At 34.9% G+C, this 15,855-nt stretch overlaps 1 protein-coding gene across 9 annotated transcripts in view; it reads right to left on the bottom strand.

Annotated features, from left to right (window-relative positions):
* LOC117205725 (MAP kinase-activating death domain protein) overlaps positions 1 to 15,855 on the bottom strand; it is a 41,438-nt gene that overhangs the window by 18,607 nt on the left and 6,976 nt on the right. For 5 of the 9 annotated variants that reach the window (XM_033444424.1, XM_033444420.1, XM_033444422.1 and 2 more), the window contains exons 5-24: positions 15,525 to 15,705; positions 15,193 to 15,350; positions 14,308 to 14,608; positions 13,423 to 13,752; positions 12,614 to 12,646; positions 12,131 to 12,243; positions 10,482 to 11,176; positions 9,773 to 10,011; positions 9,043 to 9,237; positions 5,551 to 5,892; positions 5,121 to 5,189; positions 4,812 to 5,012; positions 4,266 to 4,461; positions 4,050 to 4,139; positions 3,840 to 3,973; positions 3,584 to 3,742; positions 3,289 to 3,480; positions 3,124 to 3,199; positions 2,760 to 2,902; positions 1,215 to 1,355 (exon numbers count right to left, since the gene is read on the bottom strand). In XM_033444424.1, the coding sequence (XP_033300315.1) occupies positions 1,215 to 1,355; positions 2,760 to 2,902; positions 3,124 to 3,199; positions 3,289 to 3,480; positions 3,584 to 3,742; positions 3,840 to 3,973; positions 4,050 to 4,139; positions 4,266 to 4,461; positions 4,812 to 5,012; positions 5,121 to 5,189; positions 5,551 to 5,892; positions 9,043 to 9,237; positions 9,773 to 10,011; positions 10,482 to 11,176; positions 12,131 to 12,243; positions 12,614 to 12,646; positions 13,423 to 13,752; positions 14,308 to 14,608; positions 15,193 to 15,350; positions 15,525 to 15,705 (3,988 nt within the window). The remainder of the gene's footprint in view (positions 1 to 1,214; positions 1,356 to 2,759; positions 2,903 to 3,123; positions 3,200 to 3,288; positions 3,481 to 3,583; positions 3,743 to 3,839; positions 3,974 to 4,049; positions 4,140 to 4,265; positions 4,462 to 4,811; positions 5,013 to 5,120; positions 5,190 to 5,550; positions 5,893 to 9,042; positions 9,238 to 9,772; positions 10,012 to 10,481; positions 11,177 to 12,130; positions 12,244 to 12,613; positions 12,647 to 13,422; positions 13,753 to 14,307; positions 14,609 to 15,192; positions 15,351 to 15,524; positions 15,706 to 15,855) is intronic. The other 4 variants (XM_033444421.1, XM_033444425.1, XM_033444426.1 and 1 more) reach the window with 4 other exon arrangements.

The following is a 15,855-nucleotide window of genomic DNA, read 5'->3' as shown; positions in this document are numbered from 1 at the left end:
TATTTTTATACTACAAGACAATTTTTGTCAGGTACGTACAAAGTGTATAAATAAAGAAAGATAGACACACACACAACTCAATTTGTTAACGTTCTTCTTCTATAAAGTATATATACATAATTAATTCCCTTTAGTAGAAAAGGTAATTAATTTAGAATATTAATTTAATAGAAAGAGTAGAAAGTAGTAGAATACTTCTCCGCCAAAAAATTTTCAAAGAATGCCTAATTTTCATCAAACACAACTTTCTTAACTATAGAAAGCTAATCGTGTGTTTCATCGTGTACTAACAGCAATTACAAAAGCTTCATCTTTTCATTAGTGCAAACGCTAATCTAGTGATTGTAGATGCAGAACATGCTGTTCACTACCGTTCTCTTTAACTAATCTTAACTTTATCTTCTTTTCAAATGATCCATTGTAATTCAATGTTTCGCAAACTTTGACAAAATGCAAGTATTGCACAAGCTCTGCGTTCTTTTTCCATCGACTCTCAACTAGAATTATGTACGAACTCTATATATTAAACTATAAAACTTTCTTAGCTACATATTTTACATACAGAGTGTGACACAAATTAATTGCCACGATGTTTGAACTCGTTCGGATAATTTAGCAAAGAAATATTTCAAACCAAAGTTCATTGATATTAAATGAAAAATTTTATGGGTACACAAAAAAGAGTATCTTTGACTCGTAAAAAGAAACAGAAGTTATGTTACGTTGATCTTTGTTTTATCTAAGAATATTCGTTTTGTCTAGACAACATTCTTCTGGAGGGAAGATCATTGAAAATGACCATTTCTCAAAAATTAATTATTATTTTTTTAAAACTAACTAAACGTTTCTTTAAAGTAATTAACAACACAACAATTTGGCCAATCAATGATTTTATGCAATGTAGACTGTGAATAAAGAGAAAATGAGATTTTAGTCGCAGCGTTGAATTGTATTTAGATTAAAATCAATAAATTTTCATTTGAAGTACTCTTTTTATTATACTATCAAAACTGGCTCAAATATTATCATGGTGATTAATCGATGCCACACCTTATATGTACACTACATGTAATATAGAGGCTTGTTGTTGCATAAGTTCATAGGTCGTTCATCTGGATAAACCTGGTTCGGTTTTGCTAACAACTATTTTAAAATATTCTATGTTAATTAGCATATTAAAAAAAAAAGAAAAGACTAATTAGTGATCAATTTACATTGCCTTGTTCGACCTCGCTATCAGAGACAGTGCTTCGGAAAGACGCCTGGTGCGCTTGCCGAAAAGCAGGATTAGTGATTATGCTACCTCCGTCTGTGGATAAAGCTTCGCTGCTTCCTGTTCCACCTCCCCGCCCACTCTAAAAACACATGACGCCTCTATATAGCACACTTACTACTTGCAACTTTTTTTTTCTTTCTCTTATCTTAATTTCTGTTTTATTTATTATTAACAATTGCGAATCAATTTAAAAGATTTACGGACTTTTCAATCTCGCGACAATTCCGAATATTAAATTTGTATATTAACTGTTGGAGGAAAAATATAGTATTTTATTATTGTTTATGCGAAATGTTAGGTGTATAAAGAATTTTCATAAGTTTTATTTGGTCTGATATTCATGTATTATATAGTTCTGAATTATTTCCCGTAGTGCGCTGTGTTCCTCTAAGCTCGTGGATTAGTATAATATTACTGATCACTATTCTTGGGCAATACTTATCGTTTGACAATATTACGTATAACAATCTCTCATGCAATTATGTGTACCTGTGTATTTAACGGAAACAACACCCATTTGTCCATCGTAGGGAGATAATACATAGGAATTTTTAATTTTGTAGCGGCACGCGAGCAGGACAAATTCAGATCCTGTTGTTGTTTTGTTTCGGAGTATCATGACCATTAGGTCACAGGTATTGCAAGGAGTAATGAACTCCGAGCAAAACAATGTCGCCGTTACGTTCAACCGGCAAACGCAGTCGAGTTCAAACTTTCCGACTGTCCCCCGACGAGTATAAATAAACAAACGAAATGACGAGCGTGAAAGTTCAGCGATCGCAGCATAAGCGTACAGACGTATCAGACGTATACACGGAGTTTCTTGAGATAGCGCGTATTTATTTCGTAAGACTTACTATACCTGGACTTGTGCCTTGTGTCAAATCAATTTTATAGACAATATATATCTTTAATAAATTGCTAGCAAACAGTTAGTCTGTTATTCGTGATATCCGAAAAGATCAATCCTCTACAATTTCAACAACTGTTTCGTCGTTGTTTAATCCTACAGAGCCTTTCGTTCACCTACGCTTTCAAACGTTTAATAATTTTGTGTCCTATGCCGTTTCAAATATGTATGAATTCTTTAAAGCCATCAATGCGTTTAACTTATAAATAAATTTAATACATTTGATTGATCTACGATCTTCTAAAATTCTTAATCAGGAGAAAAGGTATCATAGAAAATAGAAACATTTTCCGTGAAATCAAATATCTTCTTTGTACACCTTTCTATATGGCTTGCAATAAAAAAGAAGAAAAAATATATGAAAAAATATATGAAAAATCTAGAATATAAAATATTATACATGAAAGCGTACGAGGGAAACGAAACATTCTGTAAGAATAGTTTTGGTAAGCTTTATAGTTGTCGGGCTGTACACGTGAAATGTAAACAGAAAGTGAGACCATGTAGAGAAAAACACCTTTGCTACCTTCGTATGCCACGAGGTAACGTTCTGACGGAACTCGTTGCTTTTACCTCAGAGTCGAAGGACGTTAGCCTGCTGAGGAACTTTCCCTTTTTCGTGAACACATCGAAGAACGTGTCCGTCGTCGATTGGCTCCCTTCGTTGGCCGGTGGTGCGTGGCCGTGTGACATATCCAAATGAAGTTGAGACGTATCTTCAATCAAAGGATATTTATAGTGTTAGAATCAACTCAGACTTGGAATATTAATAAACTGTAATTTATAATGTAACATGGGATACATTAAAATTCACGTCGTTCTATATTTTTCTATTTGAAAAGATCCTAACGATGATTAAGTGAATCACTAATATATTTTAATTAGAATTTCTAAAATTTCAAGTCTTTTGAGTTCAATTTATCGTGTTCTATTTTACCTGACTTCGAAAATTCGGGCTGTACAGGAGACTGTGGAGACTTCAAATTTTCCCTGCTGCCAAATGGGCTAGATGCCTGGAGGAGTCGCAAAGAATTAGAAAGAATTGAATCATAAGATCGATAACACGAAGCAAGATAGATAATTTATAACGAGTGGTACATACTTGAGACATTAGTGAACTATCGAAACCACTCTCTGAAAGATCCTTACTCCAATAATGAGTGTGTGCAATCTCCAACAGCTGGAAGACTGACGCCATTCCACCTAAACCGAAGTTATTGTAAGTGTGTCCAAGACCGTGAGCCACTGCTTGAAGGCACTTTAGCATTCCCTTGTAAACTGGTTTCGAGATACACTGTTGATAGAAAGCGGAACGAAGAGAAGTTCATGAATGTTGAAATTGACATTATGACCATATATATACATCATGAAGGTTTTGTTGTATAAATTACACTCACCACATCGTCGATATGATCGTCAGGACTAATCTTCTTATGAAGACCCTTATTCAGTTTCGTCACCACCAGATCTCGATAGCTCTCATCCTCCATTAGTTTCTTCAGCCTATTCAGTTTTAGCCAACCAACGCCTTCGCCGGCTATCACCTGATTCACCACCTGATATAAATTCATAAAATGTCTCTCTTATAATTGAATCCTAATTCTAATCCTGCGTAATATAGCAAAATAAATATTATCAAATGAAAAAACCTACATCCGTCAGGAAAGCTTGATTGTCACTATTTGTACTAGATCTCTCTGCGTTCTGCATCCTCTGAATATCTTCCTGATTGGCTTTATTCGTCGAGTGTTTTATCAATGACGAGCGTTCGACCAATCCTGTCTTACCTAAATAAGACGAAACAATTTAAAGAGTCCGAAATTAATTTTCAATCAGTCGAGATTGAAAAAGGATAATAAATACTTTTAGGGAAAGGTCCGAGTAATGGTGTCTTCTTATCCGCCTTTTGGGACTGAGGGAAGCCGGTATTTCGACTAGAACTACTTTTACTACCTACAAGTGTAAAAAGAGAACTACACAAAATGAATTGAAAAGATTTATTTTATATATTTTTTATCTTTTGTATAACTTCTTGAATTGTATTTGTACAATAAATAAGAAAGAAGAGATTAAACGTACCAAACAGATCGCTAAACATGTTGCTCGTTTGCGTAGCGATGCCATTTAAATCACTACTAATATTGCTGAAAAAATCACGTCCGATTTCCCGGCGCCCTCCGCGGTTATCCGAAGCGACCAGTTGCGTGCTACTCGAATCTCTTCGTTGCAACATTCCCGGAGGCGATGGGGGTGAATGCTGCGTATCGCCAAGGCCCTAAGTAATTTCATTTCGTAAAATTTCTTCTTTAGAATGTTGATTTTGAAAGACGGTTCTTTCACTTGAAATTAAACTGTTCAGTTCCCTTTAAAAGAAACTTTCTATTTTGAATATTCCTATTTAGCGTATATTCTCCGTGTCCATAAACTTTTAAAGTTTGTTTCAAGTATTTGCGCTATTCTTATAAGATTTATTGGGAATTTCTTTGGAACTTTGAAGTGTCTTCACAGTTTCTTTAGAAACTTTTTGAAAGAGACATCCTGATTAATCCAGTGAATGAATCAGTTTAAAAGATTTCCAAATTGAAAGAAATGAAGAAATGCTTCATTAATAATATTGCGGCGTACCTTGAGTAAACCTTTCTTCGCAGCAACCTCTTTGGCACTTTTCGTCAAGTCTCCAAAAGTGCTCTTGCTTACGTACGTTAAATCATCGAATGTATTTTTGCTGACTCCAGCCGCGGTTTTACTAGCTTCCAAAGCGCTCTTTGAAGCTTCTTGAACAGATTTTGTTGCCTCCCCCATGGCTTTCTTCGTCTGTTGCGTCAACTGTTTAATATTTAAACGAAAAATTAAATATTTTCTATTCAATTTAAGTATTATAATTATATGGCTTAATTTAAATATTATAATTAATGTTTTGAGATAAAGACTCACTTGTTCCAATGGCGCGAAGAGACTATCTTCACCGGCCTCTGTAATCTTCTCCTTCGCCTGATGTTTCAACTGTAAAACAAAAAGAAAGAAGCTGCAATTGTATATAGAAAAAGGTTATGGGAAGTTTTCAAGGAAAATAAACTATAAGGTAATTGTACTGTAATTAATATCAAAAGTATTTGGGGCTAGTATGATTATTATCGGAAGAATCTTAAATAAAGGTATAGGTAATGATGAGGATAGCAATAATAACCTGAAAAGCTCTAAGTTTTCCGTATAAATCATTAACCATTCTGTTAGAATTTTAAACCATCATGGACATTATTAAAATTTAAAAAGCATTAAACGTGATCGTTCTTCAATCAAATTCTATCACATCTAAAATCCCATGATTTCCGAATATTCACAATATTCAAAGTCACAAAGATACCTTATCCATCTGAGCAAGAATTCCATCCTGGCTGCTCTGTCTCTTAGTTTCACGGACCAAATCCTTCGCCTGGCTCGCTATTTGTTCTAACAACGATCCTTGAGAACCTTGTCTTAACACACCATTTCCAGTCACACTGGAAGCTTGTCTTGGTAAACCTTCGGCCTGCTTCTGTCCACTAGTACTCACAGATAATTGTCGAGAAACCATCGACGATTCACTTTCGTTGCTACTGTTACTACTCGTCTGTCGGGAAAATGGTCCTGCTCCAAAGCTCGACGTCCTTGCTAAAACGTTACCCACACTTGGGTGACGCTGCAGACTTGCCGCACTTGGTTGAATCTTTGAAATAACACGAATAATGGATAACATTAATTATCGTAAGCTATTTTGAGGATTTATCGAATATTTTTGAAGAAGACGCTTGTTCTTGGAGAAAGATCCTTTTGGGAAGAAAGGCCGAACAGTTTTCAACATTACATACACATACATTTAAATATCGAAAGACGAAATAGAGGAAGAATTCCTTCTTTAATTTAAAGGAGAATTTCTGTAGATTTGTTAGCTTTTGACTCAATCTTTAGATATGATAATGGTTAATTTTTTGGAAATTTCTATCGATAGAATATTATACAAGTTCTACCCTTTGCCGTATAATATCGAATTTATATATATGTCGGGTCATGGTTAAAATTTTGGGCGCGTAACAACTCTTCACTCGAATCAGCCATTGTTTTACAAAGCAGAGATTATATTTACACGTATATACAAGACTACTACAAAGTTTAACGAATATTAGAGTTTAACGAATAATAAGTTTAACGAATAATAAATTTAGTGAATAATAAGTTGAACGAATAATAAGTTTAACAAATAATAAGTCTAATGAATAATAAGTTTAACGAATAATAAGTTTAACGAATAATAAGTTTAATGAATAATAAGTTGAACGAATAATAAATTTAACAAATAATAAGTCTAATGAATAATAAGTTTAACGAATAGTAAGTTTAATGAATAGTATGTTTTACAAATAATAAGTTTAATGAACGCTATTAACAATGTTCTTGGGTTCAAACGAATCCAGGGTCAACGGGATAACTCTTTACTAAGCGTAGACTAGTTTTAGGCGCAAAATACGATTGTTGAAATGCTCGATGTGTCACTCTCCAAGGCAATCGCACGAATGCCAGCCTCCTGGAAATTTTCCTCGCTGTACGATTGCATTTGTTTTCTATGAATGACAACAATTGCTTAACTACAGCTATGATAAAATCTAGAGTATTAGAGGATGTTCCCAAAATTTCCAAGGAAAAGCTTCGGCTTTCCTTTCATCTCCGACATATATTTATGCAATATCGAATAACATCGAAAGACAGATAAAGATCGTTATGTAAAAAGGTTTCGATCCAAAAGACAAGAAATAAGATATTTAAGAGAGGAAAGTAAATATAAATACACAGAGTAACGTAAGTGAAGAAAAAGGCGATACTACATACATATGTACATGAAGAATGAAGTTTAAATAAAATATTTTCAAATGAGACATTTATAATATTACATATTAAAATACTTATTTGATAGTCAAAGTATGGAATGTTAAAAGCAATATGTATCGCTGTAAAATTTAAAAAGACGTTCTTTATCGACGTCTGAGATATTGATCAATCCTTCGACGGTGGAGGCTGGGTCAATTCTAACAAATGCAGATATTTTACGTTCCTTACTTTCTATACTGTACACTGACGTGTCATTATTCTGTAGCGCCACGCGAGCAGGACAAATTCAAATCCTGTTGTTGTTTTGTTTCGGAATATCGTGACCATTAGGTCACAGGTATTGCAAGGAGCAATGAACTCCGAGCAAAACAATGTCGCCGCTACTTTCAACCGTCAAACGCAGTCGAGTTCAAACTTTCCGACTGTCCCCCGACCAGTATAAATAAACAAACGAAATGACGAGCGAGGAAGTTCAGCGATCGCAGTATAAGCGTACAAACGCATCAGACGTATATACGGAGTTTCTTGAGACTGCGCGTATTTATTTCGCGAAAGTTATTATATCTGGACTTGTGTTTTGTGTCGAATTAATATCTTAAGTAAATCGCTCACAAACAGTAATCTGTATTTCGTGATATCTGATAAGATCAATCCTCTACAATTCTATAAAACTGCGCGAACAATTTTATCATTATATGCAGATAGAAATTCTTTTCGTTTGACGCGATAATAATCAAGTGTTTGCCAGGCGACAGTTAAATAGAGAAAGCAGTCAGTCGTCGTTAAAGTTTCCTAGAAAACAGGCGTGTGGAGACGATTATTCATACAATATTCTCTGTTGTATACATATAATTGGATAGTGGCATTCTGAAGTGATGTTATAAATAAAAAAAAAAGGTGATTAAGCAAAGATGACACAACTCTTCGTAGTCTGACTTAACTTGTTATTAAATTATAAGGCAAAGGGTTAAAATAAGTTGAGACCGATTGATCTGGAAGGATAATTGATGCTTTGAGACGAAGGTTTATATTACATACAGCTTTGATGAAATGTCATAGATGTTGTTAACTTCAATTTTGTGACATTATAATTTTTGGGAGTGAAAAAAATACCATGCATTTGACCTAATTTATTCGTAAAATATTGATACGATAATAAACATATGAATGAACTACATTGGGACAGTTTTATCAATGAAACGTTTTGTAGATCACATACAAATAATACATACAAGTCTTTTTAATACCAAAACGATTTAAAAAATGCTTTAAATGAATCTTAGGAGAGAAATATAAGAAAGAAGAAGAAATTTCCACTACGGAAGTAAAAACCAAATAAGTGGAAAGAAAAAGGTGTTTGAATGATGAAATTCTGAAAGAAAACACTAGAGAAACGTAGAAGAATAAGGAAAATCAATACTATAGAATTGCATAAAGAATCAACAGATATCGGAAAATAGAAAACATTAGAGATAGAGGAAATCTATATTATAAGATTCCAAGAAAAAACACATTAAAAGGCTTCAAAAAATAAGACAGATCTATACTTTGAAATTTTAAAAGAAATCGCTAAAAAAGCATCGAGAGGCAAAATAAATCTATACCATATAAAATTCAATGAAAAACTCCCAAAGAAGTTTCAAAAACTTTAAATACATTCATACCTCATACTTAGAACAAACATTGACAAGTGAAAAATTATCCAAAGGAAAAGAAATTATTTGAGCGATATCGAACATCGAACGATAAATGAAAGTGAAAATGAAATGAAAGGGAGTCTTTGTAACTCGTTTATATAACTCGATAAGGAAATGTCAAACGGCCATGAAAAAGGGGGTTTTCCATGCTGAACACATCGAGTGGAAAATCTGCTGCTTTTCGATGATATACCGCATGCAAAGTTCAAAACAACATCAAAACAAACAAAAATCGATAGAAAGTAGTCGACAGATGTTACACCAGTCAATAGACCACCAATGAAGGATGAACTCACAGGAACGACATATCTACTGACGCGAGAAGTCCTGTGGGATGTGGCAGGACGTTCGGTGTCGCCGATGCTCGGAGTCGCTAAAGAACGCCCCTTCCCTACTCCAAACTGTCCTACTGAACTTTGTGCGCTCAGGATTGTGCGTGGTGTTATCGTGGACGCTGAGTCTGACTCAAAGCTACCACCCTCCTCTTTATCCTATGATTAAGCACTTTGTTAGGACGTCGAGCGTAATGAGGATACTTTTATTTTGTCGATAGTTTAGCAGTTTTTTAAGAGTTGCTTCGTGTTGGAGATTGATACGGGATGTTCTATGTATAATGAGATTCGTATAGATAGAATGATACGAAAGAAGAATTAAAAATTGTAGGGAAAGATAAGATTTCAGGTTCCCTCTTTTGAATAAAAAGACTTAAGATTTTGGAATAAAGATACAATTTTTAACTCTTCTTTTTCTTATTACTCCGTAGCAAGGATAAATTTAGAAAATAATTTTGGAATGATCCTAAGCAGAAAATTACGTATGCTAGCGACCAAAGTTTCATTTGAGAATGAAGGACCATTATGTGTGAAGTAAAAGTCAGAAATTTAAAGAAAGAAATTAATCTAGGATTCTGCTACTCTGGTAAATTCTGTTGGAAAGAAAATTACTATTGATAAGTGTAGCATTAGTTGCAAATTAATAACAAAAGTAAGCAGAATTAAGTACATATATATTTTTAAAAATACTCACATTGGTTGACTGTGAACCTTCTTGAACTTTGGGGTTTAACTCGAACTCGGAGTCCCTGTTGAAACTAGGACTACTTAGGTCACTGTGACTGGAGGAAGTGCTCAAAGGACTTTCTGGCCTTACTGTCGATTCTTCGTCCACTCCAGGATATCGCAATGAACTGGGTGGATCGTAAACGTTCTTTGGGTCCACGGACAGGGACATTGGTTGAGGCTGCGCCGCGTGTGAACAATTGTAACCTGTAAAACAAATTATATCCGATTAAGAAATAGAATTATTAATGAATTAAATTAAAATTCATTCTAGATTCTCCTATGATTCCATCATTAGAAAATTTCAGATAAGAGTATACAATCCTAATTGACGTTACATTTTTTCCTATTTAAGTATGATGCTTCTTAAACGTCACAGCTTTTACCAACACTCGTTTACTTCCATCTCTAACAATTTCAGTATACCAGTTCTGTCAAACACAAACGATTCATAAAATCGTATTTAACTGCAGATGTTGTGTAAATTCATGTGTTTGTGGACACAATCAAAGAAATGGAGAATCGAAACTCATCTCACATGACCGAGATTTAGCTACATAACTCTAATTTTTAAATACTATAACAATCATTTTCTACATTAACACTGCGTTTGATTACATTTACACTGCACATTAAATTAAAAAAAAATGATTTATTTGTTAATTACGACTACTCACTTGGAGACAAGTCGGACGACACCATCTCGGATACAAAATCGCTCAGCGACGAATAAGAGGAACTCGTACTCTCAGCACCTTCCGAGTCAGACCCGCTTTCGTCAGTCGGTTGACTCTCGTGTTCCTTCATTGCCTTCAAAGCGTTCGCCAACGAGCTACCGTTGTCCCAAACAGGGAAATAAATAGGTTCTAAATTCGAGGCGTACCACTTTGGCTTGTCTCCGATTTGAGCTGGGTCAAACACCCCTGTTTGCACTCTCAAGAACGCCACGTTGCTCGGAGTGAGCGACCATTCAGCCAAAAATTCCACCGCCTGAGTTCTAGCGAACTTATTCAAGAAATGACTGGTCCGTGGCCTTGATCGGAGAAAAGAATTGATCTGAAAGGCGACTACAGGCCTCGGATATAGCCTGAGTGTCCTCGTATGCTCGGTGAAGTTCGCCAGAAGGTTCTGAGAGTTGAAGAAACGCACCATGGCCACTCTCGTAGCCACGTCTACAGAGTCCACGTCGTTTCCATAAATGAATGGGTTGAAAGATTGCATGGTTTGGGAAGAGAATGGTTTTTGAGGTGACGAAGAACCCGCCGACTGAGATATGGAGGAGCGACGATGACCGGAAGCCGCGCTGGCTCCTGGAGAACTCGCTGGACTCGGATGATGGTCGACGCTAGGTCTGTGCTTCATTGACGACACACTGTGAACAATTGGTTTAATTGTAACAAGAGTTAGTTGCTTTGGTAGCGTTGGTATTAGCTGACTGCGAATGTTCATGCAAATTCATATTTTTATGAATGCAATTGAAGAAATGGCGCTTAAGCAGAACTTTGCCTCACTCTGCTAGATATTGTCATGGTGATCAGAATACTTTGAATATTCTATTTCTGTCTATTATGAATTTCGCGTGTTTTTTTCAATTTTAAATTTTCTATCAATTTTCTTATAATTGTCTGGTTATTGGTTTCTAAACCTTCTCTTATTTAAATTCAATCCTACTATTTTTATTCGTATTGATTTTATCGCATTCGATATTCAGTTGTGAAACATTCTCTTTTATTCTGCGAGGTAAAAGAATAGTACAAAGTAAAAATTCAATCAGCAGTAAACGCATTAACGCGCTTCGTATTCACGAAGGTATAAAAGAAAGTTGAAATTGATATTGAAATAAGAGTAAGGTGGACGAAAGCTTAAACTAAAAGCATAGAAAAGGTAAATCGAAAAGAATAAAGATTGGAACGAATAAAAATAGAGATAAAATAAAGAAGGGATAAGAGGCAGCAGAAAGAAACATAAGAACGGAAAGGAATAAAATGTTTAACTAGAACAAACTAAACATTTCTTATCTACAGATTTTACGTTATTAATTACAAAAACATTCATTGAACAAGGTGGAGTTTTCTTTAAAAATCATGACGCTATGATAAACCAATGGACGATAAAAATTCATCAAAAAATATATTGAAACTTTTTGAACAATCTACCATATATATAACTATAGAAAAATTACGAACAACCATTGAATTTAACCTACTGGATTGGTACCCATAAAATATCATTATCTTCATTATAACAACACTCACCATAAAATACGAAATATGGTTCGAGGGTTGCAAAAATTAAAGAAACTAATAGGATTAATAAAATTGCCAACCTTAAAGTGGACAAATGAGAAGTTAGGCTCTCCCTTCTACTTGGGGCTTGCAGAGAAGTCCTCGGAGAAGTGTCTTGCGAAAGTGTTTGCGGAACTGACATACTAGCCATTGCCTAGAAAAAGAAATACCATCCAATAAGAAAAACGCAGAATAATAATACAATTTTCTAGGTATCTTCCTATGAAGAGCTCGCGTTTGAGAATTTGTCATATTGTTTAAGCAACTACGTCTACTCCGTCTATTCTATAACTATGCTACACTTCCTAGATCGTAGTCTCTAAAAAGCTTCCGGTTCCTTCCCTTGAAACGGAAATAACACGTGCTCTGTATCCTCTAAGGACGAATAATCAAATAAAAAAAATAAAATCTACTTGTCGTAGGTATATGAGGCAAAATTAGTCCATGCCGCTAACTACAACACAAGGAATGTATCACCTATATATTTATGGTTCATGCAAAGAGTGGATAAATGAAATATTTACACCAGAGCCGGTTTGGTCCATCAGTTGCATTGCCTGCGGAACCGATTAAACGAGGAATGATTAAATCAACGTGTTTCATTGTCAATATTGTTGTCTACCGTAGAGAGATATACTAGAGTATATTTCGTCTCTTTTTCTAATTTTGTCATATTAACTCCTTCGCAGCTTTTGATACGATATTACACTTTAACATTAAAGTCACAGTAATAGCCTTATCTATTATAAGTTACATATTTGTTACTTAATTTGAATTGTTATATATTATGAATATATCACGTACATTATATAATAATACAATATTATTGTCATCCATGGTTCAAACATTTCATTTACGTATATAAATAAGAATTGTGTATGAAATTTTCAATGATTTAAACGCAGTGCTGCAGAAATATCTGAAAATTCTCCAATAATAATCAGCTTCACGATTTTTTAATTCTTAATTCGTCGATTCGTAAAATTTGCAGTGTATAGAATTTTCCTACGTACTTTATCGTTTATACATACGTACAAATGCATACGCATAAACATATAATAATAATAATAATGAGTATACATATTGTACGATTGTACTAACTTATGTAATGTAATCGCGATCGCTAATGACCCATATTAGTCGATGCGACAATAAATAATAAATTTTCCTATATGGAAACCTAAAAAAAAAATCTCGGAATTTATTTGCAATTAACTTTGGAATTATTTAATTCTTAATTTTTTTAATTCTTCAGTCTTCTTTTTTCCTAATCTTTTATTCGCTAGGCTGCGAAAGGGTTAATCTTGATCGTGATAAATGTCTATTTATTTACCTGTTTCAAGTGGTTCTTTAGTACGGTGCCTTCTGGTTCGGGTAATGGGGGCAATTGATCACCCAGACCAGTAGGTGCGTTTATTTTATTGCTGTCTAGATCCACTAGCCAAATGTCATCGGGCATTTTAAAGTTCGTTTTGAACAATAAAAAAGTAGCGGGTATTCCGATAACAAATGGTGTAGGTGCAAGCAACAACTGTTCCGCGCAGCTCATGCACGTGGGTAACAATGGTATCGCGGGGAACATATACTCCAGAGGATAAATCATCGTTACGAACGCCATTACGGACATCGACAGGGCATTGTAGTCGCGGGATTGCAACACGATCTGTAAACAAATATAATTTATTCATCGATTAATTCCATTTCCTCTGTTATCTTTGTTCGCAATATTATCAGAAAAGTAAGAGAGCGAAACTGAGAAATTTTAAAAAACTGAGAGCTACTATGAATCGACCAAGCATACGGAATCGAAGTAGTCTTTATAATAGTATATTGTTTTTATCATATCGTGGAAGATTAACTTTGAAACAATCGTTAGAGAAAGAATGAATGGAAACAAGGAACGAGGCATAAGAATTAAATTCTCTAATTGTTCTGAGCAACGTAGTAAGAATCTTCAGTTTAAAGTATCGGGTTATCGAAGATATAATTAAAAAAATCAATCTTATCCTAAATTTGAATGAACAGAAACGAAAATCCTAAACAGGCTGAAGATGTTTTACAAAAGTTCAAATCTTATAAATTACACTAAATATATTGATCAATACCTAACAAAGAATTCGTCAAAAATAAAAGATACGCTTGGAAAATTTTCTCTCTAAAGAAAAGATTACTTTCAAGAGAAAATAATTGTGATTTAGATGGTGAATAGAAAAATTACCTTGTGCTCCAAGAGAATCAACGTGAGGACCTTCAAGCATATGTCAACGCCAAGAAGTTCCAGGGGTAGATGCAGAGGGAAATCAACGAGAGAAAATCTAGTGTGGTCTGGGAGTGCAAAACAGAGTGGTGGCTGCATACTTTGCGACACGATCTCGACCTCGACGCGTGTCTTTTCCGGAACAGGTACAGGGCTGCTTAACAATCGCAATATCCACGTCTCGATCTCTCGGACATCGTGTAGCACTATCGATGGTGTTCCTTCCAGTGTTTGTCCCGTTAAAACGCTCCACACGGTGTCTCTGTTAAAAATCGACAGACAATTTCTCTTTTTAAGAAACTCGTTCTTCGTTTATTTATTTATATCTGAATTGAGTGTTTAAAAACAACTGGAAGCTGCGTTAATCACCGCATTAAGATTTGGAATATAATACAGTGCAATACGTATAATATCATAATATAAAAATATGTATCGTATCTAGAACAATAGTTCTGAGACAAAAGTTGCTTGAAGCGAAGACTCTCGAGCGAGGAACAAATCAAAATAACTAAACAGGGTAGAACTCTTTAACTCAGGGTTAAACTCTTAACATACTTTTGTATCTCCTGCTCAAACATTCGTTACAAAGAATATCATCATTTCCACTGACAGTCATTAAAAAATATTTGTACCGTAATCCCTACGTTTATAGTAATACGCAATCGACAGACAAAAATAGAAACTATCGTTAACACGACCGACGCGATAGGAAATGAAGTAGGAGAGAAACAATGATGCAGAGGCACGTACAAACAGCATGCGAAGTGAGATTTGAATATTCATAAGGAAGAATTAGCGAGTGAACGCAAGAGGATGTAAGTTTGCTGTTTTAAGGATTATCCTTACCTGTTGGTCTGCCGGGAAGCACCGACTTTCTGCGGCGAGGAACTCTCGTTACACGCATCGATGATCTTCTTCAAAATGAAAAGGCATTCCCGGAACATCGAAAAGAACGGATGATGGGAAATGATACATAACGACGTCAGCGAATGATTTCGTATCCTCTGGAAGTAAAATCATGAAATAAAAATATAGAAAATAAGAACAATTATTGATATTTGTAGCATCGACTTCGTGTTATTATTATATAAATGTTACTTATATATCATTATTATATATTACCATACATACGTTAGTTATGTATTAGGTAAATGATACAACATTTTTTACCAGTTTACCTGTCGTCTGCGTGAAGCTCGTGGAGACGGTGAATGGCTTCCTCCACTTTCACTATCTCCACTCGGTGCAGTGATACCTAATCTCGGTGCACTCGGTATATGCGAAGTGTCAGAGTCCCTTCTGCTGCTCGGGCAATCTTTTTCTGAGTCGCTAGGGCCCACTGCACTGCTCCTATAGTCGCTATAAAGAACAGCTAGAGATACAGTCTTATAATTGGGAAAAATATTCTCTTTAACTAATCAATACAACCAGCGTAAACGAAAATAGTAAAAATATCCGATTAAAAATGTCGCAGGAATATTGCTAAAAGAATTCTTTTCTATTTCATTG

Source organism: Bombus bifarius, unplaced genomic scaffold (genome assembly GCF_011952205.1).
Source record: "Bombus bifarius isolate JDL3187 unplaced genomic scaffold, Bbif_JDL3187 scf7180000007992, whole genome shotgun sequence".
Lineage (NCBI taxonomy): Eukaryota > Metazoa > Arthropoda > Insecta > Hymenoptera > Apidae > Bombus > Bombus bifarius.
This window is presented reverse-complemented; position numbering and strand designations above follow the sequence as displayed.